This window comes from Schistocerca serialis, chromosome 1, assembly GCF_023864345.2.
Source record: "Schistocerca serialis cubense isolate TAMUIC-IGC-003099 chromosome 1, iqSchSeri2.2, whole genome shotgun sequence".
Taxonomy (NCBI): domain Eukaryota; kingdom Metazoa; phylum Arthropoda; class Insecta; order Orthoptera; family Acrididae; genus Schistocerca; species Schistocerca serialis.
Window position 1 is genome coordinate 223,945,239 of NC_064638.1, and position 27,712 is coordinate 223,972,950.

Consider the following 27,712-nt stretch of genomic DNA (forward strand, 5'->3'; position numbering starts at 1 on the left):
GAAGTAGGACAGATGCTAATCTCTGGCATCTCTATCGAAGTAGCACAACGCTGGTGCATGCACTAGTGTTTCGGAGCACACCGTTTACCGTACACCGTTGAACATGGAGCTCCGGAGCAGACCACCTCTACGTGTTCATATGTTGACCCAACTACATCGTCAGTTACGACTGCAGTGGGACATTCGGCATTCGGCATTCGACCGTCGATCTATGGAAACGTGTAGGCTCTTCCGGTGTATCACATTTTTGCCACAACAGGTCGATGGTCGTCTCCATAAACTCCGTCATCGAGATGAACGTCGGCGCGAATCGGGCAGCGTGCTAACGACGCAAGCTGGTGGGAGCAGTGTTATGGTATGGGAGGCATTCTCCTGCCCTTGTATGGGACCTGAGGTAGTAATCGAAGACACGCTGACAGCTGACAGCCTCCTGCATCCCTTCATTCTTGATGTCTCCCCCAAGAGCGAGGTTATCTTTCAGCAGTATAGTTGTTCGTATCTCCGAGCCAGAACCGTGCTGCAGTGATCTGAGGAGCATCACTTTGATGTCACGGCGAACAAATTCGCCTGATATAAATCCTATGGAACTCATCTGGGTGGTTAAAGGGCATAATCAAAGCCTATGCAGATCAGCGGCCCATTATTTACGCAAATTCCATGACTTGGGCGTACACTTCTAATACCACATACCTCCACAAACCTACCAACAAACTGTTGGATCACTGATATCCAGAATCAGTGATTTATTTCGTTCCAAAGACGGACAAAAAAAACTATTAAGCAGGAGATCATAATATCTTCGTTCCTCAGTATACAGTAATTGAGTTATGAATCCTGCCATGCAAGTCGTATGGTTGCAGAAAAATGTAGAATGGGGTAGCGAGGAGTCAAATGGTTCAATGGAACTTAACATCTGAGGTCATCAGTCCCCTAGACTTAGAACTACTTAAACCTAACTAACCTAAGGACATCACACACATCCATACCCGAGGCAGGATTCGAACCTGCGACCGTAACAGCAGCGCGGTCCCCATCTGAAGCGCCTACAACCGCTCGTCCACAGCGGCCGGTAGCGAGGAGTCACTTTGTTAGGTCTTAAGCTGTTAAAGTTGATTTTAGGATAGTGTTTGGAAGTTTCCAACAGTCATCTAATCAAATACTGGTCGTAATTGACACATTTTCATAATAACTCAAAAGAATTAGCTGTCACAACACCTTTTTTTCAGTTCTTATGATGCTAATAAGCATTAAACAGTATTAGGTTTGCTAAGTAAACACAGTGTAATGAACTACATAACATCGAATAACACTGTATATTTGGATCTTCTCAATTATCCTGAAATTCTATATTTCAAATTTTTAATTTTTAGAGTCAACCTTATATTATTGAAACGCGAGGAAAAATATTTTGTTGTGAGTAACTTATTGGATACCTAGATTTAGTCATAACAACGTAATGTCAGAATGTAGAGTTAAAAAAGTGGCTTTCATACTCGTGTTAATAATACAAAATTATGGACGTTGCACATGATAATGAAATATGCTTACCATTTAGTAATTGGGAGGGCCGTGGTTGAAATCTGCATTCGGACATCCAGATATAGTTTTTCCATGATTTCCCCAAATCACTCCATGCATATGCCATAGTGGTTCGTTTGGGAGGGCACGGTCGATTTACTTCCCCATCGTTGACACAATCTGAACTTGTGCTCCATCTCTAATGACCTCTGTGTCGACGGGACGATAAATCTAATCTTCCGTTTTTGAAGTAATCTACCTAAAAAACATTGAGTAGATACCCGTCACTCAGGGGGGGATAGAATATTTTTGTGTATACCCAGCCAATTTTATTTCCTAGGTTACGATACATTCTCAAACATGTGTAACCAGTTATAACAAAAATGGTAATTTTTAAATCCTGGGCCGTGCCGGACAAATTTCCGCAGACATCCATGACACAATTCAGTTTAACCAGCGGTTCATTCGCTCCTTCATGTTTAAAACGAGCTTAAAGTCTTACTTATACCACAGCTAATAACAGAATCGCCAGGATGCTGACAAAATGAGGGCGGAAATACTGCGCCCTGTCTTCCAAGAGTACTTCAGCAAGCAAGAGAAAAGTGGAAGTCTTATGTTTGACCACTGTACGGATAGGAAAATTTTACACAGATACAATGTGTCTCAGTACCGTTAGGACTGTGGCTAAGAAAAATGAGTCACTGATTACATTCGCAGAATTACTGTGCTTGTTCAAAATAGTCTTCCCCTGAAACAGTACACAGCAGAAATCGTTTTAAAAGTGTTCTGAAACAGTCCCTGCAGTGCTGTTTTGGAACTGCATTTAGCGATGCAGTATAATTTTCGTAGCTGTCCTTAAGTGCGTCATGGCGAACTTCAATTTGGGAGACAACCAGAAGTCGGCTGGGGCCAAATCCAGTGAATACAACAAGTGATCTAGGACTGTGATCAATCTGCTAGTCAAAAACCCACACGTCATCTTCACATTGTGGGCTGGGGCGTTGTCGTGAAGCAGCAACTGGGAACCTGCATCTCGGTGTCCGGGTTGAATTTGACGAATTTCCGCCCAAAATCGAGAGATGACACAGAGGTAATATTCAAAATTTACGGTTCGCGCTTCTGGTATAAACTCCTTTTGAATGATTCCTTTGGAATCGAAGAATTCTGTGTGTAACAGTTTCTGGTATTCTGATAGCTCTTCGATAAGTCGTACAAGAACAAATCTACCTGATGCAATGATATCGGCGACTTTTTGCACATTTCCGTCCGTGCGACTTGTCTGTGGCTGTGATGCTCGTGATGGGTCCTTAATTTCCTCCATACCGTCATGAAATGAAGTATACCAACAAATAGGCCGTGCAGCCTAACGCACGGCTTTCCGAGTGGGAAGGAGCGTCTGGTCCCCGGCACGAATGCGCCCTGCGGATTTGTGTCGAGGTCCGGTGAACCGGCCAGTCTGTGGATGGTTTTTATGCGGTTTTCCATCTGCTTCGGCGAATAATGCGGGCTGGTTCCTCTTATTACGCCTCGGTTACACTATGGCGGCGATTGCTGCGCAAACAAGTTCTCCATGTACGCGTACACCTCCATTACTCTACCACGCAAACATAGGGGTTACACTCGTCTGGTGTGCGACGTTCCCTGGGGGAGGGGGGGGGGGGGGCACCGGGGGCCGAACCGCACAACAAACCTGGGTTCGGTGTGGGGCGGCGGAGGGATGAAGTGGACTGCAGTAGTCGTCGTGGGGTTGTGGACCACTGCGGCTGCGGCGGGGACGGAGCCTCTCGGTCGTTTCTAGGTCCCCGGTTAACATACAATATAATACCAACAAATAACATTTGAAGGCCTACCACAAACGCTTCCCACCATATCAAACGTTTCACTGGCTGATTTTTCTAACTTAACACAAACTTGATGTTGCTTCAGTGATCCACCGCCATTTTCCAACGAATCTCAGATACGTACTGTTACATTCGCGACCAGGATGGCTGCTGCAGCGATGCTATCGCTTTAACCTCCTACGTGGCTCGTAATGCTGCGCCTCGCCACGAGATGGCGTTGCAGTTTGGAATTTCACAGAACTGGTCCTAAGAGAACTGGAACACACTGTGTAGGAATAGGTGACCTCAGTGCACACAGAAAGTAGTTGAAATGGACGTACATTCACCGACAGCAGAAATTCTTTCGGATTCTAAACCGTTATTGAAAATATGTCGCTCGCAAACTTCACCCCTTGGAGGTTGGAATCTTTATACGCGTTGATCATACAATGTAAGCTTTCACGGCCGGTATTGTCTTCACTTAAAACTTCCGGGCTGATAGGCCGTGGTCGAAGTATAAAACTCTCTCCTGAAGTTTCGTCTCCGACTGCGGGAGACATCCTCGGAGGTAAAGCGGCGAACTGCGAAGAGAACTCGAGGAAGCGCTGGTTATATAAGCAGTACAGAGGCCGCCACAGTCGATCACGTGGTGTCGGCTATGGTATTGTCTCTGGTGATGTCAACATTCTCGATTGAAAGTAATCGATCGTCACGCTTGCGGTGCAACGCTGACATCCAAATTTTATCCAGTTTAGCACCTTCGTCTTTCCTGTTAAAATTATTACGATGTTTATCAATCTCGACAGCCTCTCTATACAAGCGTGCATATTAATGTGAGGTTTTTGATATGATGCTTGTCTCGCTGAATTTTATTTCATGATCACCTTCCTGGTAAACATGTTCCGCTACGGCCGATTTATCCGTGTGACCCAGGCGGCAATTCCTCTTATGTTCAACAAGACGGGTGTTCACACTTCTCTTTATGGTACCGATGTAAACCTGTCCACAACTACAAGGAATGTTATATACCCCCGGTGTAGCCAAAGGGTGTCGTGCATCTTTTGCCGACCTTAAAAATTCTTTTATTTTGCTAGTGGGTCTGAAAGTAGTTTCCACTCCATACTTGCCTAAAACTTTCCCGTGCGATCTGTGACCTTATTAATGAACGGAAGAAAAACTTTGCCCTTGGGCGACTGTTGTTCGTCGTTGCTCCTGATTCTCTGCCTATAGCGAAGTGCTCGATCTATATCCTTGCTACAATAGCCATTCTTCACGAAAGTTGAATGTAGATGTTCAATCTCATCTTTTAAATAAACAGGTTCACAAAGTTTGTACGCCCTGTCTACCAAAGTTTTCATTACACCTCTTTTTTGTCTAGGGTGGTGGTTTGAATCTTTATGTAGATAACGATTAGTATGTGTGGGCTTTACCTGCGAGGATGTCTCCCGCAGTCGGAGACGAAACGTCAGGAGTGAGTTTTATACTTCGACCACGGCCTATCAGCCCGGAAGTTTTAAGTGAAGTTTATACGCGCTGTTGCATTGCTGTGAGTGGTACACTGATCATGGTACCGGCGTCAGCTGCTTTGATAAGCTGTCTGTCAGAGCCTTGCTGGATCCTCGCTCAGGTGCTTGGCCTCCTGGATGAGATTCTGCGCAGTTTCTAACCGCCCCCGCGGCTGCAAACAGCGTTAGGCAGGCATTTCCCGCCGGGCCTGCGCAGCGGGCGCAAATTGCGTTGAGGCGTCGCATCGTACCGCGGGGTAGGCCACGGTCGCGTCCGCGCTCCTTACGGAGTCTTTGTTCGTAGCACTCTCTTCTCTAGCCGAGCTCTTAGCCCTCGGCGGCTCCGGCAAACGAGATTTCTCCCTGCGCGAGTGAGGCGAAAGTGACTATTCGCTGGCAAAATACTTGGCTTTCGAAGATGAAATGTCATCATGTTACGAAGGCCGACACCAGCGTTAGCTTTAGGAGAGTTCTCTCCAACGTCACTTAAAAAACAAGTGCACGACTTGTCAACATCTCTTCTTCACTGTCGCAACAGTGAAACATGGCGGGAGTGATGATTTGGGTAGGTATATTGTGGCATCACTTGGGACCCATGGTTACTATGCAAAGTCGCATTTCTGCAAACGATTCCCTATCCATTTCGGCTGATCAGTCACATCCTATGGTGCAAAGTTTGTTCCCCGTTGGTGATGCCTTATTCCAAAACGACAGGGCCCTTGGTCACATAGCTCGCATCGTCCAGAACAGGTTTTGTGAGCAAGAGAATGAAATCTCACATTTCTCCTGGCCACCACACTCACCGGATGTCGGTATTATTGAGAATTATGGTCTACTTCGGAGAAAAGATTATTTGGTCGCTGTACACCTGCATCATAGTTACCTGAACTTGCTTCTGTTTTGCTGGAAGAACGGTATACATTTCCCTTTAAAACAATACAGGACCTGTTTTTCCCGTTCCGAGGCGAATGGAAGCTGTTTTGATTGGCATCGGGTTTCCTAAACCTTGTTGTTGTTGTGGTCTTCAGTCCAGAGACTGGTTTGATGCAGCTCTCCATGCTACTCCATCCTGGGCAAGCTTCTTCATCACCCAGTACCTACTGCAACCTACATCCTTCTGAATCTGCTTAGTGTATTCATCTCTCGGTCTCCCTCTACGATTTTTACCCTCCACGGTGCCCTCCAATACTAAATTGGTGATCCCTTGATGCCTCAGAACATGTCCTACCAACCGATCCCTTCTTCTAGCCAAGTTGTGCCACTCCTCTTCTCACCAATTCTATTCAACACCTCTTCATTAGTTATGTGATCTACCCATCTAATCTTCAGCATTCTTCTGTAGCACCACATTTCGAAAGCTTCTATTCTCTTATCTAGACTATTTATCTTCCTTGTTTCACTTCCATACATGGCTACACTCCATACAAATACTTTTAGAAACGACTTCCTGATACTTAAATCTGTACTCGATGTTAACAAATTTCTCTTCTTCAGAAACGCTTTCTTCGCTATTGCCAGTCTACATTTTATATCATCTCTACTTCGACCATCATCAGTTATTTTGCTCCCCAAATAACAAAACTCCTTTACTACTTTAAGTGTCTCATTTCCTAATCTAAGCATCACCCGACTTAATTTCTGAAACTTATTAGGCATTAAAATGTGTTGCGTTTTTGGAGATTCTATATTTTTGCCGAATCCCTGTATTCAGTCACATGTACGCCCATGACTCGCATTCCAAGTACATGATAGAATGTTCGCCTTAAGTTATAAACGAACGCCATCTGGTCAAAAGTATCCGGACACTCCTGTGTAGGAATTGACTACTGAATGTCAGTAGACGGGGGTCTTGCCAGTATAAAATGAGGAGGGGAGTACTGTGTTGTCAGTAGAATAGGTCTGTGGAAAGGAAGGAACGGGTTGGTCAAGAGAGGACAAAGATTTCGAATGTGAACTTGTCACTGGATGTCACCTGAATACGGACATTTGAAACCATCTATATCTGTCCAAGCCGTCTGTTGGCGACGTGACCGTGAAGCGCAAATGCTAAGGAACGATCACAACTGAACTAACATCAGACATGCCTGATGTACACCCCGATGGTGATCGTCGGTGATTTCGAAGAGTGATTGTACAAAATCGCATTAGAGCGGAATAAGCAATCACTAGTCAGTTCTATACCACTACAGCATAGCTAGCACAGCGGCCGTACCTGAGAAGCTAAAAAGAAGGGGTGCAATGGCAGAGCGGCTCCTTATAAACCACACATTCCTGAGGAGATGCTAAGAGCAATGCCACTGAACAGTGGATGAGTGGATACGAGTAATTTGGAGTGATGAACCACGCTATCCCCTGGAGCAATGTGGTGGAAGGGTTTGGGTTTGGCGAATGCAGGGTGGTCCATTAATCGTGACTGGGCCAAATATCTCACGAAATAAGTATCAAACGAAAAAAATGCAAAGAACGAAACTCGTCTAGCTCGAAGGGGGAAACCAGATGGCGCTATGGTTGGCCCGCTAGATGGCGCTGCCGTAAGTCAAACGGATATCAACTGCGTTTTTAAAAATAGGAGCCCCCTTTTTTTATTACATATTCGTGTAGTACGTAGAGAAATATGAATGTTTTAGTTGGACCACTTTTTTCGCTTTGTGACAGATGGCGCTGTAATAGTCACAAACATATGGCTCACAATTTTAGACGAACAGTTGCTAACAGGTAGGTTATTTAAACTAAAATACAGAACTTAGGTACGTTTGAACATTTTATTTCGGTTGTTCCAATGTGATACATGTACCTTAGTGAACTTAACATTTCTGAGAACGCATGCTGTTAGAGCGTGATTACCTGTAAATACAGTAAATGCTCAAAATGACGTCCGTCAACCTCAATGCATTTGGCAATACGTGTAACGACATTCCTCTCAACAGCGAGTAGTTCGCCTTCCGTAATGTTCGCACATGCATTGACAATGCGCTGAAGCATGTTGTCAGGCGTTGTCGGTGGATCACGAAAGCAAATATTCTTCAACTTTCCCCACAGAGAGAAATCCGGGGACGTCGGATCCGGTGAACGTGCGGGCCATGGTATGGTGCTTCGACGACCAATCCACCTGTCATCAAATATGCTATTCAATACCGCTTCATCCGCACGCGAGCTATGTGCCGGACATCCGTCATGTGGGAAGTACATCGCCATTCTGTCATGCAGTGAAACATCTTGTAGTAACATCGGTAGAACATTACGTAGGAAATCAGCATACTTTGCACCATTTAGATTGCCATCGATAAAATGGGGGCCAATTATGCTTCCTCCCATAATGCCGCACCATACATTAACCCGCCAAGGTCGCTGATGTTCCACTCCTCGCAGCCATAATGGATTTTACGTTGCCAAATTGTGCATATTATGCCGGTTTACGTTACCGCTGTTGTTGAATGACGCTTCGTCGTTAAATAGAAAGCGTCCAAGAAATCTGTCATCGTCCCGTAATTTCTATTGTGCCCAGTGGCAGAACTGTACACGACGTTCAAAGTCGTCGCCATGCAATTCCTGGTGCGTTGAGATATCGTACGGGTGCAATCGATGTTGATGTAGCATTCTCAACACCGACATTTTTGAGATTCCCGATTCTCGGGCAATTTGTCTGCTCTTGATGAGCGGATTAGCCGCGACAGGAGCTAAAACACCTACTTGGGCATCATAATTTGTTGCAGGTCGTGGTTGACGTTCCACATGTGGCTGAACACTTCCTGTTTCCTTAAATAACGTAACTATCCGGCGAACTGTCCGGATACTTGGATGATGTCGTCCAGGATATCGGGCAGCATACATAGCACACGCCCGTTGGGCATTTTGTTCACAATAGCCATACATCAACACGATATCGACCTTTCCCGCAATTGGTAAATGGTGCATTTTAACACGGGTAAGTATCACGAAGCAAATACCGTCCGAACTGGCGTAATGTTACGTGATACCACGTACTTATACGTTTGTGACTATTACAGCGCCATCTATCACAAAGCGAAAGAAGTGGTCCAACTAAAACATTAATATTTCTTTACGTACTACACGAATATGTAATAAAAAATGGGGTTTCATATTTAAAAAAACGCAGTTGATATCCGTTTGACCTATGGCAGCGCCATCTAGCGGGCCAACCATAGCGCTACCTGGTTTCCCTCTTCAAGCTGGACGAGTTTCGTACTTTGTAGTTTTTTCGTTTCATGCTTACTTCGTGAGATATTTGGCCCGGACACTATCAATGGACCACCCTGTATAGTGCCAAAAAAATGGCTCTGAGCACTATGGGACTCAACATCTTAGGTCATCAGTCCCCTAGAACTTAGAACTACTTAAACCTAACTAACCTAAGGACATCACACACATCCATGCCCGAGGCAGGATTCGAACCTGCGACCGTAGCGGCCGCGCGGTTCCAGACTGTAGCGCGTAGAACCGCATGACCACACCGGCCGGCTATAGTGCCAAAAGTGAATAGTGGAGCAGATGGAATTTCGGTACGGAGACGTTTTTCGCCGCCAGCGAATGGTCCAATTATTGTTCTTTACACAAGGTTCAATGAACATATTTTACAGCACTGTGTACTGCGGTGATTGTTTGTGTTGGGATGAGAATGCACGCATTCATAAAGTAGCATCCGTGAGGCAATGGTTTGTGGACAATAATGTTCCTTACCTGGTGGATCCAGCGCAGAATTTCGACAAGAAGCCAACACCTGTAAGAGGAATTGGAACGTCGGCTTCGTTCCAGACCCTAGCGTCCAACATCACTACCATCTCTGTTTTCGACTCCAGGGGAAGAATGCGCTGCTATCCCTCCGTAGATATTCAGACACTTCATTCAAAGTGTCCCCAGAAGAGAGCAAGCCAAAATACTTTCAATCAGGTAGCGTGTTAATTAGTTCACAATGAGTTCAGTCGCTCAAAACTATGTATACATTATGTTTATAAAATATCCCGTCATTGGTTCATGGCATGTCTTTATTCTGGCGAGAATTTGTTTTGTCTGAAGCACTAAATACCGCAGTAAATTGGTTGTAGCGCGGTAGCGCAGCGGGCAGCCGAAAATGATGTGATCATTGTTCTCCTCTGAGCCAGAAACACATAGCGGCGAGTCAGTCAGTTGTAAACGATAGATGTGCAGCCAGCATCGTCAATAGTTACAGTGGAACACGGTGATCACAAACATTCTTTGGTACCATGGTCGTACTGGGATGCGACCCAGGCTAGCTGTATAATGTGTTCCTCTATGTTGGTACAATAATGCCCGCTTATATTTGGTATATCAAATGATTGTTTTTATTACTGACTAGCTGTTCCGGGCTGTATGTTGCTGTAGCTCGGTATGGTTAAATGAAAAAGGAAGAAAAGAGAAAGCACACGTTTTTCAATACGTAAGTTACATAAATATATGTATAATCTTCTTCTCCATACTGTCCATTTACTCCTCCCCTTCTCTTTCCCCATCTCCTCTTTCATCCCCCCTCTCTGTCCATCACCTTTTGCCCCTTTCTCTTTCCATTTTCTCCCTCTGCCTTCTCCCTCTGTCTCGTCTTTTCCCCCCGTGTCAAATCATTAGAGAGTAAAAATTTGAAGCAAATGTGTCAAGAGCTTTACGAGATTTTTAGTGATAATGTTTACTCTTCATATATTAGGCATTTTTTATATATATACTCTACGTGATCCAAAGGATCCGGACACCTGGCTGAAATTGATTTTTCAAGTTCGTTGGGCCCTCCATCGGTAATGCTGGAATTCAGTATGGTGTTGGCCCAGTATTAGCTTTGATGACAGCTTCAACTTACGCAGGCATACGTTCAGCCAGGTGCTGAAAGGTTTCTCGGGGAATGGCAGCCCATTCTTCCGGAGTGCTGCACTGAGGAAAGGTACCGATGTCGATTGGTGAGGCCTGACACGAAGTCGGCGTTCCAAAACACCCCAAAGGTGTGCTATATGATTCAGGTCAGGACTGTGCTGGCCAGTCCATTACAGGGATGTTATTGTCGTGCAACCACTCCGCCAAAGGCCGTTCATTATGAACAGATGCTCGATCGTGTTGAAAGATGCATTTCCTATCCACGAATTGCTCTTCAACAGTGGGAAGAAAGAAGGTGCTTAAAACATTAATTTGTAGGCCTGTGCTGTGATAGTACCACGCAAAACGTCAAGGGGTGCTAGCCCCTTTCATAAGAAACACGACCACACCATAACACCACTGCCTCCGAATTTTACTGTTGGCACTACACACGCTGGCAGATGACGTACACCGGGCTTCGCCGTACCCACACCCTCCTATTGGATCGCCACATTATGTACCGTGATACGTCACTCTACACAACGTTTTTCCACTGTTCAATCGTCCAATGTTTACGCTCTTTACACCAAGCGAGGCGTCGTTTGGTATTTACCGGCGTGATGTGTGGCTTATGAGCAGCCGCTCGACCATGAAATCCAAGTTTTCTCACCTCCCGCCTAACTGTCATAGTACTTGCAGTCGATCCTGATGCAGTTTAGCATTCCTGTGTGATACACATTTCGACCCTCATCAACTGCCAGCGGTCTCTGTCAGTCAACAGACGAGGTCGGCCTATACACTTTTATGCTGTACGTGTCCCTTCACGTTTCCACTTCACTAACATATGGAAAACAGCGGACCTAGGGATGTTTAGGAGTGTGGAAATTTCGCGTACAAACGTATGATACAAGTGACACCCTATCACCTGACCACGTTCGAAGTCCGTGAGTTCCGCGTAGCGCCCCATTCTGCTCTCTCACGTTGTCTAACGACTACTGAGGCCGCTGATACAGAGTATATGGCAGTAAGTGGTAGCACAATGCACGTAATATGAAAAACGTATGTTTTTGGGGGTGTCCGGATACTTTTGATCTCATAGTGTATATATACACGTATTCGAAAGCAATGTTATGTCAAAATTTCGAAGCAGTCGCTGAAGAACGTTTAGGGGTCTAGGATTTTGAACAAATGAAAGTTTACATTTTTGTGTATTATACGTATATTTATATGTAGCTATATGAAAAAATGTATATAATCCAATGCAATGGTTTGGTAACGGTAGCAAATGGGGGGTGGGGGGGCAGACAGTATAGTATACGGAGACCCATTCATGACTGTAGCAAGCTTGTTCACGTGGATGGACGTTGGCGTAATTGTGCAGAGATGATGGGACTTGCACATGACAGGTCACAACGCATTCTGGATTATACAATACGGCAGCGAAGGAAACTACTGTCAGAAACAAGTATAGAGGGTACAAAGGTCTATTTGAGTTAAAAGTTCCATCAACATCATTAAATGTGAAACACTTTCATGAATAAGGCACCGCCGATGGCTTTGTTTAAAAAACAGCATTTTGTATGAGTTACGAGAGTTATTATTTAAGTGGTGCCAATATGCGAGCTGTGTGTATTTTAATAAGTGATATAGACAATTTAAATGCAGAAATATTTTGTTTTTCTATCAGGGTGTGGGAATCTTACAAATTTTGAAAAAATTTAATGCTTGATAATCGGATCGAACTACTGCAATCTACATACATATAGTTTTAAATAAATAATTTTGTTTAAAAAGTGCCAATAAATGAGATTTGTATATTTTAAGATGTAATACACAAAATTTAAATGCGGGAATGTTTCACTTGAAGGTTAATTAAGCTTGCAAAGTGAGCGAGATCTTACAAATAGTACAATTTTGTTTTCCTCGAATGTTCGTAGAGGTCTTGCATATTACCATAAGCCTAAAAAGCCTTGAAGCGATATATATTTTAATAAGTTGTACATCCAGTTTATATGTGGAAATATTTAATTGGAGAGTCCAAAGATCTTGAAAATGTGCGAAATCTTACATTTTTCCAGAAATTGATTTAATTTTTCTAGAGGTCTATACTTCTACTTGCATATTAAGATAAACATTCAAGCCGCGTGAGTGTGTATGCGTGTTTTGTACCCAAAGGATAAATAATTTTAGCAACTAGTTTACTTTTGAACTCTCAACTCTGTCTTATTGCAATATCGTCTTTTGAAATGTTTCAAGTCTATCATCGCCTTCGAAGAAAAAAATGCAGTTTAGGTGCTACATCGCAAGAAAATCTTGAAAACATCATCTTTCCCATCTGCCTTCCTTCCTAACATGATGTTTACTCAGTCTGTTTCTCTTTAGGCTATGTTGAGAGTGTGGCTGCGTGTCTTCACAATGTGAGTTTTTATTAGATTTTGGTGATATTTAATAGCTGATTATAGGAAATATAGCCTTTTAGATGTCTATGGAGCTTTGTAACCATAGCTCTGATTCATATATGTTGCAAACTTGATCGAAAGTTGTTATTGTACTTAATCTCTCCCATCGCGAATTCATCTATACTAAAAGCAATATCGTAGATTATAATTTTCAGCACATTTTCTTTTTCCCTCCTAAAATGGCACTTGGCATAATGTAAATGCGGAAGTGTTTAATTTGAGAGTGTATTTCGACATGGAGAATAGGTCTAATTAACAACATTTTTCCCATAAATCTGATTGCATATTTGTGTGTGTACTACTTAGTTTATTTCTTTAGCTAGCATATTTTCTGCAGTTATAAGACAGGTCACGTTAGATTTAGGACCTGGATCTCATAGGCCAAACTTCTAATGTCAACTACTAATTTGTCATTTCATTTGTAACTATTTGAGCATGGAAACAGGGTTGGAGTGTTTACTTTAGAGTTTAAACTCACGCTTTAGGCACTAATTTGACAAATATGTGTGTACGTGGAAAATAATATTGAGATGCTTGACATAAACATGACACAGTTTTGTGTTACTGACATATTTTTGCAGTCGTCTGAGACTTTGAAAGAACTTAACTTTTCCTGCAGGGTACGTTTCATAATCGCTTTAATAATTCATAGTGGAATGATATATAGCTTCCAGTGAAAGTTGCTGATGCGACTGTGGAATCAGTTCATTAATGATTTTTTGAAGTCCTAATGAATACATAGTTGGCAACATTTTCGCCATTTTATGCATTTCACTTACTTTAAGTGCATGGCGTATTTTTTCGAAACATAATTCAAATCGCTCACATACTTTAGAGTTCAGCCGAAATAGGACTACATTGCAATAAAATAATGCATTCTGGTTGAATACATGTGTGTCCTCTGTTACTCACGCGGAACGTTTTTTTTTGAATGAAGACTTTACTTACCTACCAATGCATGTCCCGACATGTTGCATAGTGCAGGCGTGAGTCGAAAGAAATTCACAGGAAATTCGTTTCCAGGGCGGGGAGCATCCTCGCTCCAATTCGGCCGTGTGATTGCTGGCGCCCAGAGGGAGAGAACCACCGGTAACTGCCTGATTTGGCGAGACCTGGGCCCGCTGGTCGCTAGTGAAAGCATCTGGAAGCTACCATGTCCAACTACGGGAAGCGATAACTTTCTCTTCACTTCAAAGCTTTTTGAACTACCGGCCTTCTTCACTTAAACTAGATGTCGAACTGCAGCTGTTTGAGCGTGCTGGTCAGTCATTCATATTAACTTTCACGCCTAATTACAACAAGACGGCCACTGTCACTAGAATTCAAAATAACTTACTCTCGGGTTCTACAGTCCAATTTATTATGTCTGGACATGCATTGGTAGATAAGTAAAGTCTTCATTCTAAAAAAAAAAAAAACGTTCCGCGTGAGTAACAGAGGACACACATGTATTCAACCAGAATGCATTATTTTATTGCAATGTAGTCCTATCTCGGCTGTACTCTAAAGTATGTGAACGATTTGAATTATGTTTCGAAAAAATACGCCATGCACTTAAAGTAAGTGAAATGCATAAAATGACGAATATGTTGCCAACTATGTATTCATTAGGACTTCAAAAAATCATTAATGAACTGATTCAACAGTCGTATCAGCAAATTTCACTGGAAGCTATATATCATTCCACTATGAATTATTAAAACGATCTGGAGAAGAACAAATCGATTTTTTTCGAAACTAGTGTGAAAAACTCCAGTGTGCTCTGGGTATTTACAGCCTGCTTGCATATACGTTTATTCCCTATTTCAGACATAAACATATGGTAACACCGACATAAAAGTAGTTACTGAAAAGTGGCTGATATCAGTGCTGTTAACATAAAATGTTTCGCCACAAATACACTGATTGAAGGCATGCATGACAGACGACGTAAACGTACAGCACTGGTCACGCTCAACTGAGGCTAACTTTTTATTAGCAATGGATCGCGACGTCATTGTTAGATCATCAAACGCATTATACGCCGTAATCAAAACACGACTATTGTTCTGTTGATGATTTATGCGTCGTTCATTCAAGATGAAGGCGAATTCACTGTAAGCTTCAGTAGATCACAAAAAATATATTTGCATACAAATTCTACACATAATAATTTGGTGTGGGAATGGCGGTGCTAGAAATGAAACAAGAAACAGTATATATATATATATATATATATATATATATATATATATATATATATATATATATATATAAGTTGCAGTTATGTGAATATGAATGTGAAATCAGGCTTTGCCTAGGGAAGTGTCTGAAAAGTAATGAATGTTTTTATGTCGCTATTGTGATAAATTTATGTTAATGCAAATATCAACTCGTATAAGAAAATATCTATCTGAATCGATGTACTTCGATCTCCTAGTACGATTGAGATAATTCAGTTAGCGTACTTCAGTAACATGTTTCTCGGAAGAGTCTAAAAATATGTGATTTAGTGTTTTAATGCCACACGTAATTGGATTAACTCGTGGAAGCCCCACTTGCCCTCAAAAAATGAGAACCGAGGGTGGTTCTATCAATGAAGGTTAGCAGCGTTTGGATTAATTTCTGTAAAGAAAAAGAAATGCGAAAGCTTGAATCATATTAAGACGATTAATGGAGTAGCTACTTGCTCGATATGAAAAGAAAGAGAAAATTTGTTAAAATCTGGTAATGGAATCGAAAGTACGTGCTAATTTACACCTTGAAACTTGCGCAAATGTAGGTTAGGGAAGCAAAAAAAAGACTTCATTCAGAAGCAGTCCATTACTCGACGGTCGAGTGCGTGTAGTCGACACTTCGATACTAAAAGCAGTGTATTAATGAGAATTAGGTCACGAACAGCACTCACAGTTCGTGGCTCAACAAGCGTACTTGTTGAAGGTGTATCATTAGTCTTCCATATTCCTGCTTCGCGAATATGTCGATGACGTGAACGGCTGGTGTTGTCGCAAGGATGTCTCCTGTAAGGAATACGACGCTTGCAGGTAAGTCGAGTAGCTGTTTCTTTGCGTGTCACCTCATTGGAAAACAAAGCCATTAAAATCAAACAGATAGTAGTCCGTATTAGATCCAATCATGTTGGGGATTAGAAACAGAACAACTGTTATTGAAAACTCGTTTACTGTGTGTTCTGTACCGTGACGAATGGGTCTGACTCAAGAAAATAAATTACAAACCAAGTTTCAAAAAATTTATAAAATATACATTTCTTAATAAAAATTATCCAGTGTGCACGTAATACTAGAACCTGAAAATTTGCCCGTTGAGAAAGCTCGCCTTGAGGCTACCTTAGACCAGAATGGATATAGTGAGAGACAGATCAGGCGCGTGTAGCGCTTTCAACCAACCGTGAATAGGACGAATGATGAAAATGATGGCACGGTAACAAAGTCTTCAGCTTTCTTCCCTTACACAGACAGAATTTATAACAGCGTTAGTTGTGTCTTCAGGAGACATGTGACGTGTATTTTTTGACGACCTTCGAAGATTAGTGCCTTTTAGGGCTATGGAAGATGACACCGGTTTGCATAACGCTTCTGCCATGCACTTTCACTTATTGTACGGTGCTACTGAGATAGCTGTTGAGATTAAACTACCAGGCGACCTCTAATAGCGAGCTACGTTGTTGCTTAGCTTACGCTTAGAATTCTGCAATATCCCTGGGGAAACAACATAGTGAAAGAGTTATCTCTACTTGCTGACCGATGTTGATTAACATCTCAGTATGGACGAAACACGACGTTGGAATTTCGGTTGTGTTCTAGCGCTAGTTTTTTGCGTGTGTTTTGTCCTTCTGCACGCGCCCTGTCTTGTTTTACTGGTTAGGGTGAAACTGTGCCTTGAAAACGATGGGACGTCACCCCTGCAAAATCAGCGGTCGTCGAACAGGTTACCCGTCTGCGTTCCCCTGAGTTATTTAAAGCTGTCATACACGGGGAGAAGCTCGAGTTTCACAGGTTTTCAAGTGTGCAGAAACATGTGTGGCCACTTTAACTCGCAGCACTGACCTTGTAGCCGAGGTAGGCGAGGAGCAGGGCCTCGGTGAGGCTGATGATGGCCAGGATGACTTGCACGATCCACATGAGCAGCGACCGGTTCACCCAGAGGATGGCGTCCCAGTTGATGACTGGGTTCTCCTGGAACTCCTCGTCGGTCAGGTTGCTCGACCGCATGTACTCGGAGTTGTTGCCCGGTGGACAGCCGTAACTGGAAACAGAAAGGACCGCAACATCAGGCCTCGTGTGTCCGCCGCAATATTATTCTGCCTCCAGTACTACACCAGCAGAGATTTTCGTCGTCATTCTGGGGACATACCCCACTCACGTAAGATATCTTGAGCTGGTGAGTTTTAAATACAATACATTACAGATAGAAAAATAAATAACGCCAGATCTTCGAAATCGGACACTTGATGAATGGCAATGAGACTAAAACAGTGGATATACGAGACAATGAAAGTACAGTCTCCTTCTGAAGGTTGGTGGGAGGCTGCAAGCGAAACACATCGTCTACAGTCGGGATATGGTTTATTGGGAGCGAAGATACAGGCCATACTCCTTACACTACTTGATCAAAAGTACATGGACACTGGTTAGTGGGTACTTACACGGGATGTGTCCACCTTTGACCTTTATTACGGCTTCAGCTCTGCTGGGGACACTTACATTGAGATGTCTTTTGTGTGTGGTGAAACGGCAGGACATTATTCCTCAAGAGCTGAAACCAGTTTATGATGTTGGACACCGGGATACGGAGCGTAGTCGACTGTCTCACTCATCCCAAAGGTACTGCATTGGGTTCCGGTTGGGACTTCGCCCAGGCAAGTCCATTTCGGGGATGGTATTATCCATAAACCTTTGCATCGCAGATGCTGCATTACGACATGGCGATACAAACAACCATTGTCTCCGAACTGTTCCTCTACTGTACACAGTACACAGTGTTGCAAAATGTATTCATATCCTTCCGCATTTAGAGTTTCCTTAAGCAAAATAATGCGGCCACACCATAACAAAAAACCCATCCCTATACCGAACTACCACCTCCTCCGAACTTCACTACTGCCGCTACATATGATGGCAGATGACATACTCCAGGAATTCCCCCAATCTAAATTGCTTTCATCGGATTACAGCAGCGTATCGCGTGACTCATCACTTCAAATAATGCAATTCTATCCTTCTTAAGACCACCTCAAGCGTCGTCCAGCAGTGTCTGCAGAAATGTGTGGTTTATGAGGAGCTGGACGTCCATTTCACCCCATACTATTGAACTTTGTGGACACAATCATTGTGCTAGTACTTTGGAACTCACGCCTGATCCTTTGCCTGATTTCATGCGACTTTTTACAACCACTCCCTGCACTGTTCGACGATCCCTGTTTATCATTACATGAAATCTGTCTGGCCTTGGTTTAGCTGCGATTGTACCTTTGCGTTTCCACTTCACAGTCGCATCATCAAAAGTTGATTTTATCAGCTTTAGAAGGGTTGAAATGTGCGTGATGGGTCGTTTGCTCAGGTAATATTCAATGACTAGAATGAGCTAGAAGTCATTGAGTTCTCCTGACAACCTCATTCTGCTGTTACTAATGCTTTTCCGCTTATCACAATGATCCCCGCCTTCTTTTGTATTGCTTTACACACACACATACACACACACACACACACACACACACACACACACATACAACTAACGACCAAGTGGATAACGTCGGAAGTTCCGTCAGGCTTTTCGCGGATGATCATTTATATACAGAGCAACGGCAATTCTAGAACATTTTAGCGAAGCACAGAAGTACAGAAAAAGACCAACGCTTGTTGCAAGGATCTGCGGGTGCCCAACAACAAAAAGCAATGCAACATATTAGGCATAAAGTGTCTGAAATACATATAATTGTACAATTACACGATTGGCGAGCAATCAGTGGAAGCAGCTACATCCATTAAATACGTGAGAGAACGCGTATGGATGAAACCAGTCGCAGATAAGCCGACGCTAGACTGAGATTTATTACGAATAATCCTCAGGAAGTGTAGTATATCAACGAGGAAGGTAGCTTATAAAACCGACCAATATTTAAATAGCCCGACCGGTTAGCCGAGAGGTCTAACGCACGGCTTTCCGGAGTTGAAAGGAGCGCCTAGTCTCTGGCACGAATCCGCCGGGGGGACTTGTGTCGAGGTCCGGTGAGCCAGCCAGTCTGTGGATGGTTTTTAGGCGGTTTTAGATCTGCCTCGGCGAATGCGGGCTGGTTCCCCTTATTCCGCCTCAGCTACACTATGTCAGCGATTGCTGCGCAAACAAGTTCTCCACGTACGCGTACACCTCCATTACTCTACCACGCAAACACAGGGGTTACGCTCGTCTGGTGTGAGACGTTCCCCGGGAGGGGAAGGGGAGGGTGTTCCACCGGGGCCGAACCACACAATAACCCTGGGTTCGGTGTGGGGCGGCGGAGGGGAGAAGTGGACTGCGGTAGTCGTCGTGGAGTTGTGGACCACTGCGGCTGCGGCGAGGACGGAGCCTCTCTGTCGTTTCTAGGTCCCCGGTTAACATAAGATACAATACAATACAATATTTAAATACAGCTTGTCACTGTGGGATATATATACAAGATGGGTTTGGTAGAAGATACAGACAGGATCTAATGAAAAGCAGCGTGTTTCGTTACAGGCTCACTTAGTAAACGAGAAAGCGTCACGGAGACGCTCAGTCAGTTCCCGTGGCAGGCACTGCAAGAGAGGCGATCAGTATCACGGTGTGATTTTTCTGTAAAATTTCCTAGAAAGGGCAACCAATATATTGCTTCTTCCTGTGTTTACCTCTCAAAAAGACCACGAAGTCAACGTTAGACAGATTCAAGCTGACATGGAGGCTTACCAAGAATGGTTCCTACCGCCGACCACTTGAATCTCGGACAGGAAAGGAAGAAAGTATCAGTGGTACAGAAACTACCCTCCTTCACAAACCATAAGGTGGTTTGGCGAGTACATATGTAAATATGGGGTAGATGTAGACGTAGAAAATGATAGTGACCAAGACGAAATTCATGAACAGAAAATAAATAGAAACACAGTGAGATAAGTGTTTTGTCTTATCAGCATTGTTGTATGATAGTCCGGCTACAAAGCTTATTGGTCAGCATGGCTACCATGCGTAGGACACAGGTTCGTTTCCCGGGGTTCTCAGTGATTTTTCCATGGTGGGAGGACTGAAATGGGGTGCACTTCCGTTAGCTCAATTACGAAAACTGACAACGGCAGCGAGAGCGTTATACTGACCCCAAGCCCCTCCATAATGCCACCAATGACACCATTGGCGGAGAATGACGTGGCGGTCGGTCGGTCCCCTTGGGCTTGCCAGGGCCTGTGGGCGAAGTTTGCTGTAGTGTTGTGTGATGAAAGGTCCCAAAAAAATGGTTCAAATGGCTCTAAGCACTATCGGACTTAACATCTGTGGTCATCAGTCCCCTAGAACTTAGAACTACTTAAACCTAACTAACCTAAGGAAATCACACACATCCATGCCCGAGGCAGGATTCGAACCTGCGACCGTAGCGGTCACGCGGTTCCAGACTGAAGCGCCTAGGACCGGCCGGCAGAGAAGTTGTATTGAACAGAGTATGTATTATACCAGTTCAAAGTAGTAGGTCTGAGGCCTTAACTCGTCAATCATTAACTAGAAGAATAGAAAGAATGTTATTTAGGTTTTACCATTTGCTTGGATTTAAGTAATTTTAGACACTATCTCAGTTTTTACTATATAGACACTTTCAAGTGATTCATTATAACAATGTGGTAATTAGTTACATTAGATGCCGTGGCACATACGCATGATAATCATACGCAACATTTGACCATGATTGTTTGGTTGCTTGGTTTATGGAGGGGACAAAACAGCGAGGTCATCGGTCCCATTGGATTAGGGAACCATCCCTGCATTTGCCTGAAGCGATTTAGGCAAATCATGGAAAACCTAAACTAGGATGGCCGGACGCCCACCAAGCCATTTTTTTCGTTTTATTAGTTTTTTCCAGAGTCTTTCTACTCGTAATTATGTAATATTTTTAAGACATTTGTCCTTAAGCTTTAGTATATAAACTACTATCTTTACTGTTGGTTTATTAGAGCTAAGAATTAACAAAAATTATTATGTAAAGAATATTCAGTGTACTTATTCCATTATACAGCCGGCTTTAGACGCAGAAGAGGGCAGGTTTTCAGAATGCAATATGAGATGAAATGAGTGTATGGGATTGTTGGCCGGGTAAGTTCGGCCGCCGTGTGGTCTTATTTCAGTCGACGTCACATTGGGCGACTTGCGTGCCAGTGATGATGATGAAATGATGAGGACAACACAACAGATAGTCGACGAGCGAAGAAAATCTCCAAACCGGCCGGGAATAGAACCCGGGCCCGATGCATGGGAGGCAAGCACATATCCACCCAGCTAAGCAGACGGACAATGCAATAAAGAATAATAATAAAAGTACTAAAACAAAACAAGGATCAAAAACCTTTGTACATGGTGCAACATAACCTCTAGATCTGTGGGAGAAGGATTAAAGCTTAACGTCCCGTCGATGACGAGGTCATTAGATGTGGGTGGTGTTTGGAGGTACAGCGACTGACATTTGCTACGTGCTTATTATGAATGATTTGTGTTGAACGTGCAAAGTCATAAATATTTGCTGTTAAAAAGGCCTTGTAATTTCATGCAGTGCGTAGAAGGAAAGCGTTTAAAATACTTGATACTGTAACTTGATGGCAGGCTGAAACAAAAGTGCCGGACCAGGACTCTAATTTGAAAAGTGCCTTACCAACCCGGCATTCTGTGTTTCTTTCTTTTCATTTCGTATCCTCAAGGGTATAACAGATTGTTATCAAACAACATAAACTAATTTTAAGTTGTTCTATCGGACCGCTTTACTCGCACTATGTTGGTATACTGACTAAATTGCTTTTAGATGCAGATGAGAGAAATTGACAACTCTCACGGAATATAATTTTCTCCTAAAATACGATTTTCACGTGTATTGCAAGAAAGTGAACATGTGATATTTAATGTTGATGATATCCAGGCATTGTTCACGATCAACGCTCCCAACTTTACTTCCGTCAGTATCTCATCTCCTACCTTCCAAACTTCACGGAGGTACTCCTGCATATTTTGCGCCACTATCATTCCTGGAAGAAAAGCGATATAGTGGAGAGGTGGCCTAGCCACAGCCTATGCGATTCCTTCCAGAATGAATTTTCACACTGCGGCGGAGAGTGTGGTGAGCTGAATCTGCAGAGAATGTTGAAAATATATGCCGGCCGCACGTGCTCAGTTGGTAGAGCACTAGCTCGCGAAAGCCGAAAGTCCCATGTTCGATCCCCGGTCCGGCACACAGTTTTAATCCGTCACGAAACTCCAAGTCAGCTTACACTCAGCTGCACAGCGAAATTTCGCTCTGAATATATTTGCCGCTGTCTGAAGGCTAGCTAATAAAATATTCGAGTACGAGAAGAGAGCAAAGATGCGAATAAGTAAACAGTTGATATGAGTTATCTCTTTTTTTAAAAGAAAAAGAAATTACGCCCGCTTGGCATAATTGTTCAATAAAAGTGATTTCACAGGTCATTAAAAAGTCGTTGCGAAGCATAAATTTCCTCTCTTAAAGTCACTGAAAGTGTTATTTCAGTGTGAAAATACAGGTCGTCTCTCCTGTCTGCCTGATGAAGTTTAAGGAAGAATGGCAGTCAATTACTCGATTGCCTCCAATCAATTCTTTGGATAACAACTCAACTGAGAGAACAGAACAGCGAACGTTCAGTGACAGTAATCGAGTTTAGCGTGATTTCATAATATTTGGGCTTAAATTCGTCGCTGCACAGCCCGCAGTTACGAATCATTAATCTGATTTCCGTCGAAGCCTTGATAAGTGAGCCGGCCGGAGTGGCCGTGCGGTTCTAGGCGCTACAGTCTGGAGCCTAGCATGGATGTGTGTGCTGTCCTTAGGTTAGTTAGGTTTAATTAGTTCTAAGTACTAGGCGACTGATGACCTCAGAAGTTAAGTCGCATAGTGCTCAGAACCATTTGAACCATTTTGAACCTTGATAAGTGGCGGTAAATACGTTGAGATTGTTTGACGCAGTCTCGCTCATTTGCTTTGAATGAAAGGGGTGTAATTCAGAACTGATATTTCTAACTCAATGAAAGTAATTAAACTGTTTTGTAGATAGCTGCCAACAGTAAGCTACGAAGTATCGTTCCACAGAGATCCCTCTCGTTCGAATATGTGAAACCAAACTTCATCGAGTAAATTTTATGCATTAAATCAGAACTGAATGAAGCTCTACATCGACATTTTTTTTGAAAAAAGAAGCAACGTTTCTCTATCCGTTGCATATGTGACTACTCGATTGTTATTGGCTTGTGATTTTTCACCTTACAAAGTTTCGCTATATTTCCAACAGTTCGTTGTGATACACGTATCGCTTACCAGTCACTTTTGTTCTTCAGAACTACTGGTCTCTTACGGTAAACCACACATAATTACTTACGAACTATATTTCCTACCCTGAATCCGCACTTTCCTTGGAAGTTCTGAAATATATTCGTATTAGTTTTACACCCGCTTTAACCTCAAAATAAGTGAGAGTTTTTCAACAAGGCTAATAAGCTCTCCCTGTTAAAAGCGTCCACTAAAATTAAAGTTCAGCTGCAAAGAAAATAAGACAAGCAAAATAAGAAAGGAAAGAAAATATGAAAATGAAGCGTGGTGACAAGGCAGTCGGAACAAAATATGTGGATTCTATAGGTAACTGATTACTACTTCTTCTGGCATCATTACCTCTGAATGTGACTGGATATCAGCTTAAAATCCTCACAAATTTCGAATTTTAACTAAATATTCGATTACATTAAATGCGTTTGAGCACACTTCTTTTATTGCTGCGAAAGATAAAAGAAGATTTCGTTAACATTCAAGGAAAAAATTTACTTTTTTGTTAGCGGTAGCCGCGCGGAGTGGTCGCGCAGTTTGAGGCGCCATGTCACGGATTGCGCGACCTCTACCACCTGAGGTTCGAGTTTTCTCTCGGGCATGTGTGTGTGTGTGTGTGTGTGTGTGTGTGTGTGTGTGTGTGTGTGTGTGTGTGTGTGTGTGTGTGTGCGTGCGTGCGTGCGTGTTGTTCTTAGTATAATTTAATTTAAGTAGTGTGTAACTCTAGGGACAGATGACCTCAGCAGTATGGTCGCTTTGGAATTTTACACATTTGAGCATTTTTGTTAGCTGTTCATTAAACATAGAAATTACGAATCAGTAACACGGTCGGTTCCTACTGTTTTCCTAAGGATCTTATTTACATTTGGTTTGGTTTCGGACGATGTACTTTGTAATTCTTGCCCCAATTTCGTTTTTTCCCCCTTGGATTTCGCTGCTACAGAACTTCCTTCATTTACTGAAAATGATTCTATATATTCAAGCATTTACATGATGGTCATGTAGATCAATTATTAACAGATTTTATTACTGATAATCGCATACTTATTACAATGGCGAATGAATATTTTCTTTGCTTGCATCGAGTATTATTGTCACTCGTTCGAGCCACTCCCAAGAGGGCAAATTCTCGAGCTGGTAAAACGTTTGACATTTTCATGTTTAGCTTTTACTTACGTGGACTCTCAGAGTGCTTTCCTGCAGATGGGCCTTGTGGTGTCACCCCCAGACACCACACTTGCTAGGTGGTAGCCTTTAAATCGGCCGCGGTCCGTTAGTATACGTCGGACTCGCGTGTCGCCACTATCAGTGATTGCAGACCGAGTGCCACCACACGGCAGGTCTAGTCTAGAGAGACTCCCTAGCACTCGCCCAGTTGTACAGCCGACTTTGCTAGCGATGGTTCACTGACGACATACGCTCTCATTTGCAGAGACGACAGTTTAGCATAGCCTTCAGCTACGTCATTTGCTACGACCTAGCAAGGCGCCATATTCAGTTACTACGAATGTATTCTGAACAGATAATATTGTGAATCATGTACCGTCAAGAGCGACGTTCATCATTAATGGATTAAAGTTAAGTATCAAACTAATTACGTCCGCTTTCTGAATTCTAATTCCTTGTCATGTTCCAGACCTCACGTCGGTATAGTCCTTTCCTCCTCACGCCAGCCTGCGTGAGCTAAAACGCGTGCATTTCGGTCTCCACTAGTAACACGGTGTTTGCTCTTCTGTCAACCCAACAGGCCTGTAAAAGGAGCAAGATATCTTCCTCGCGACTTCGTAGGCTTTCTCGGCGTAATAATTCTTGTCAGTCTCCTCCGGTTTTCTGTCGAACTTAAAATCTACAAGATCCGGTACTTCGGTGATCCATGTGCCCGTGATCTTCAGGAGAATTCTGCTGCTACTACTGCTGAAAACTAGTACCAGGTCTTCGTATCGTCGTCCTATATAGGCCTCCGTAAGGATGCATGGCGCATGCGCCGTCCACCACAGTAGTTGTCCTCCGAGACTGGGCTGGTGGCGCCGCCCTTATAATAGAACACCGGCGGCAACAGTACGACGCTTTCTGTTTTGGGCGTCATGGGTTACAAAAAAATGAGATGGTACGCTGGGACATAGTATTAATCGAAAGTAGACATACGCCGATCGGTATATGCATACTAAAAGTTGCCATCCACCTATCAACGTAGTGGTGTGCTTAGGACTCTAGCACGCAGTGCAGTTGTCATGCAGTGCAGTTTAACACAGGAATCTGCACATTTGATGGTTGCGTTTCAGGAAAGTGGATACTCTGAGTGGCAGATTCTTTGGGGTATGGTGTTTGGACTATCCCCGGAGATGGATGAAAAGGAGTATATATTGTGGCCTTTTTTTCGTTATAGTGGACGAATGTCGTTTAAAAAAGGAAGAATTGTAAAAAGTTTTAACATTAGGAGTGTGTTCCGTCCACCTTCCAACATTATGAAACTACTCAACTCTCCGAACGATGATTTGGGACTTAGGAAGCCCGGGATATACTAAATTCCCTGTCAAAGCGGAAACGCTTACATCGGCCGTTCGATTTGCACAGTTCAGGGGAGGTGCGTGGCGTTGGGTTTGGTTGTTTTGGGGGAGGAGACCAGACAGCGAGGTTATCAGTTTCGTCGGATTAGGGAAGGACGGGGAAGGAAGTCGGCCATGCCCTTTCAAAGGAACCATCCCAGCTTTTGCCTGGAGTGATTTAGGGAAATCACGGAAAACCTAAATCAGGATGGCCGGACGCGGCACTGAACCGTCGTCCTCCCGAATGGGAGTCCAGTGTCTAACCACTGCGCCACCTCGTTCGGTCTGCAGGTGTGTGGAACATCGCAGTCACACGGGGCTACAATAGCCGAAAACATCGACGGTAGCACACCATTGCTTAAACAATAGTACAGGATGAAATCTGACGAGACTGTGGTGGTTGCCAGCACTTACCGTTTCTCCGACAGTGTTTATAAAGAGGCAATTGAAATTGAGCTGCCGGCCGGTGTGGCCGTGCGGTTTTAGGCGCTTCAGTCTGGAACCGCGTGACCGCTACGGTCGCAGGTTCGAATCCTGCCTCGGGCATGGATGTGTGTGATGTCCTTAGGTTAGTTAGGTTTAAATAGTTCTAAGTTCTAGGGGACTGATGACCACAGATGTTAAGTCCCATAGTGCTCAGAGCCATTTGAACCATTTGAAATTGAGCTGGAAAACAATTTGATTAAGAGAGAGAAAGGTTTTCCTCTTCGTATGACTTGGAACCCTGTACTATTCCGCGCCAAAACACAACGTTCTTCGGTGCGGCCTGCTGGAAAGTTTAGAAATAGTATTTGAGTGCGATAGGACTACATCGTTTTTCAGTCTTGGAGGACAGCAACTGCTGCGGGCTGCAGATGCGCCGTGTACAATACGAAGTCCTATATAGGACAACGATTTGCAGAGTTGGCATCACCGGGACTCAGCAGCAGCAGAATTCTCCTGAAGATGGCGGGTAGATGGATCGCCGAAATACCGAATCATATAGATTTTAGGATACGGCAGCAAACCCGAGAAAGCTAGCAATGATTCCTTCCTGTTTATAATGTCACTGGTATATCTTTACAGCTCAGTTATCTCTATCCAATGTTGAACGAAAGGCAATGTTATAATTACAAATTTCTGTATCAGTACCTGAGACTTGGATAGAAAAACATTATAGTCATCGCTGACTGCATACCATCTACAACTAACGTCATCCACATATTCGTTTCGTAAGCTGTAGCTTCCGTCGCATGTTGTCTTACTGTCAATGCTTGCATCTGGAAAATTTTGCGAAGATTCACCTTCTGGTTGTTAATCTAATAAACACTAGATTTGTAGGAAATAGTTATAAAACAGATAATCCACTAAATATGGGTTAGTTTTGCGAATGAACCATGTACAAAACATATTTATTTTTGCGCCTCAGTAAATTTGATTTTACCCCTCAAGGGGTACCTGCGATATACTGTAGACCATGTTATCGTGCGTGCTAAGTCTTGCAGCTTCGTCGCAATAGGCAGGGCTGTAACTCGCA

The 27,712-nt window shown here is 43.3% G+C and overlaps 1 protein-coding gene across 1 annotated transcript in view; it reads right to left on the reverse strand.

Annotated features, from left to right (window-relative positions):
- Nucleotides 1-27,712, reverse strand: part of LOC126460891 (potassium channel subfamily T member 2) — a 627,462-nt gene that overhangs the window by 495,563 nt on the left and 104,187 nt on the right. The window contains exon 3 of the mRNA XM_050095956.1: nt 17,166-17,364. Within this exon, the coding sequence (XP_049951913.1) occupies nt 17,166-17,364 (199 nt within the window). The remainder of the gene's footprint in view (nt 1-17,165; nt 17,365-27,712) is intronic.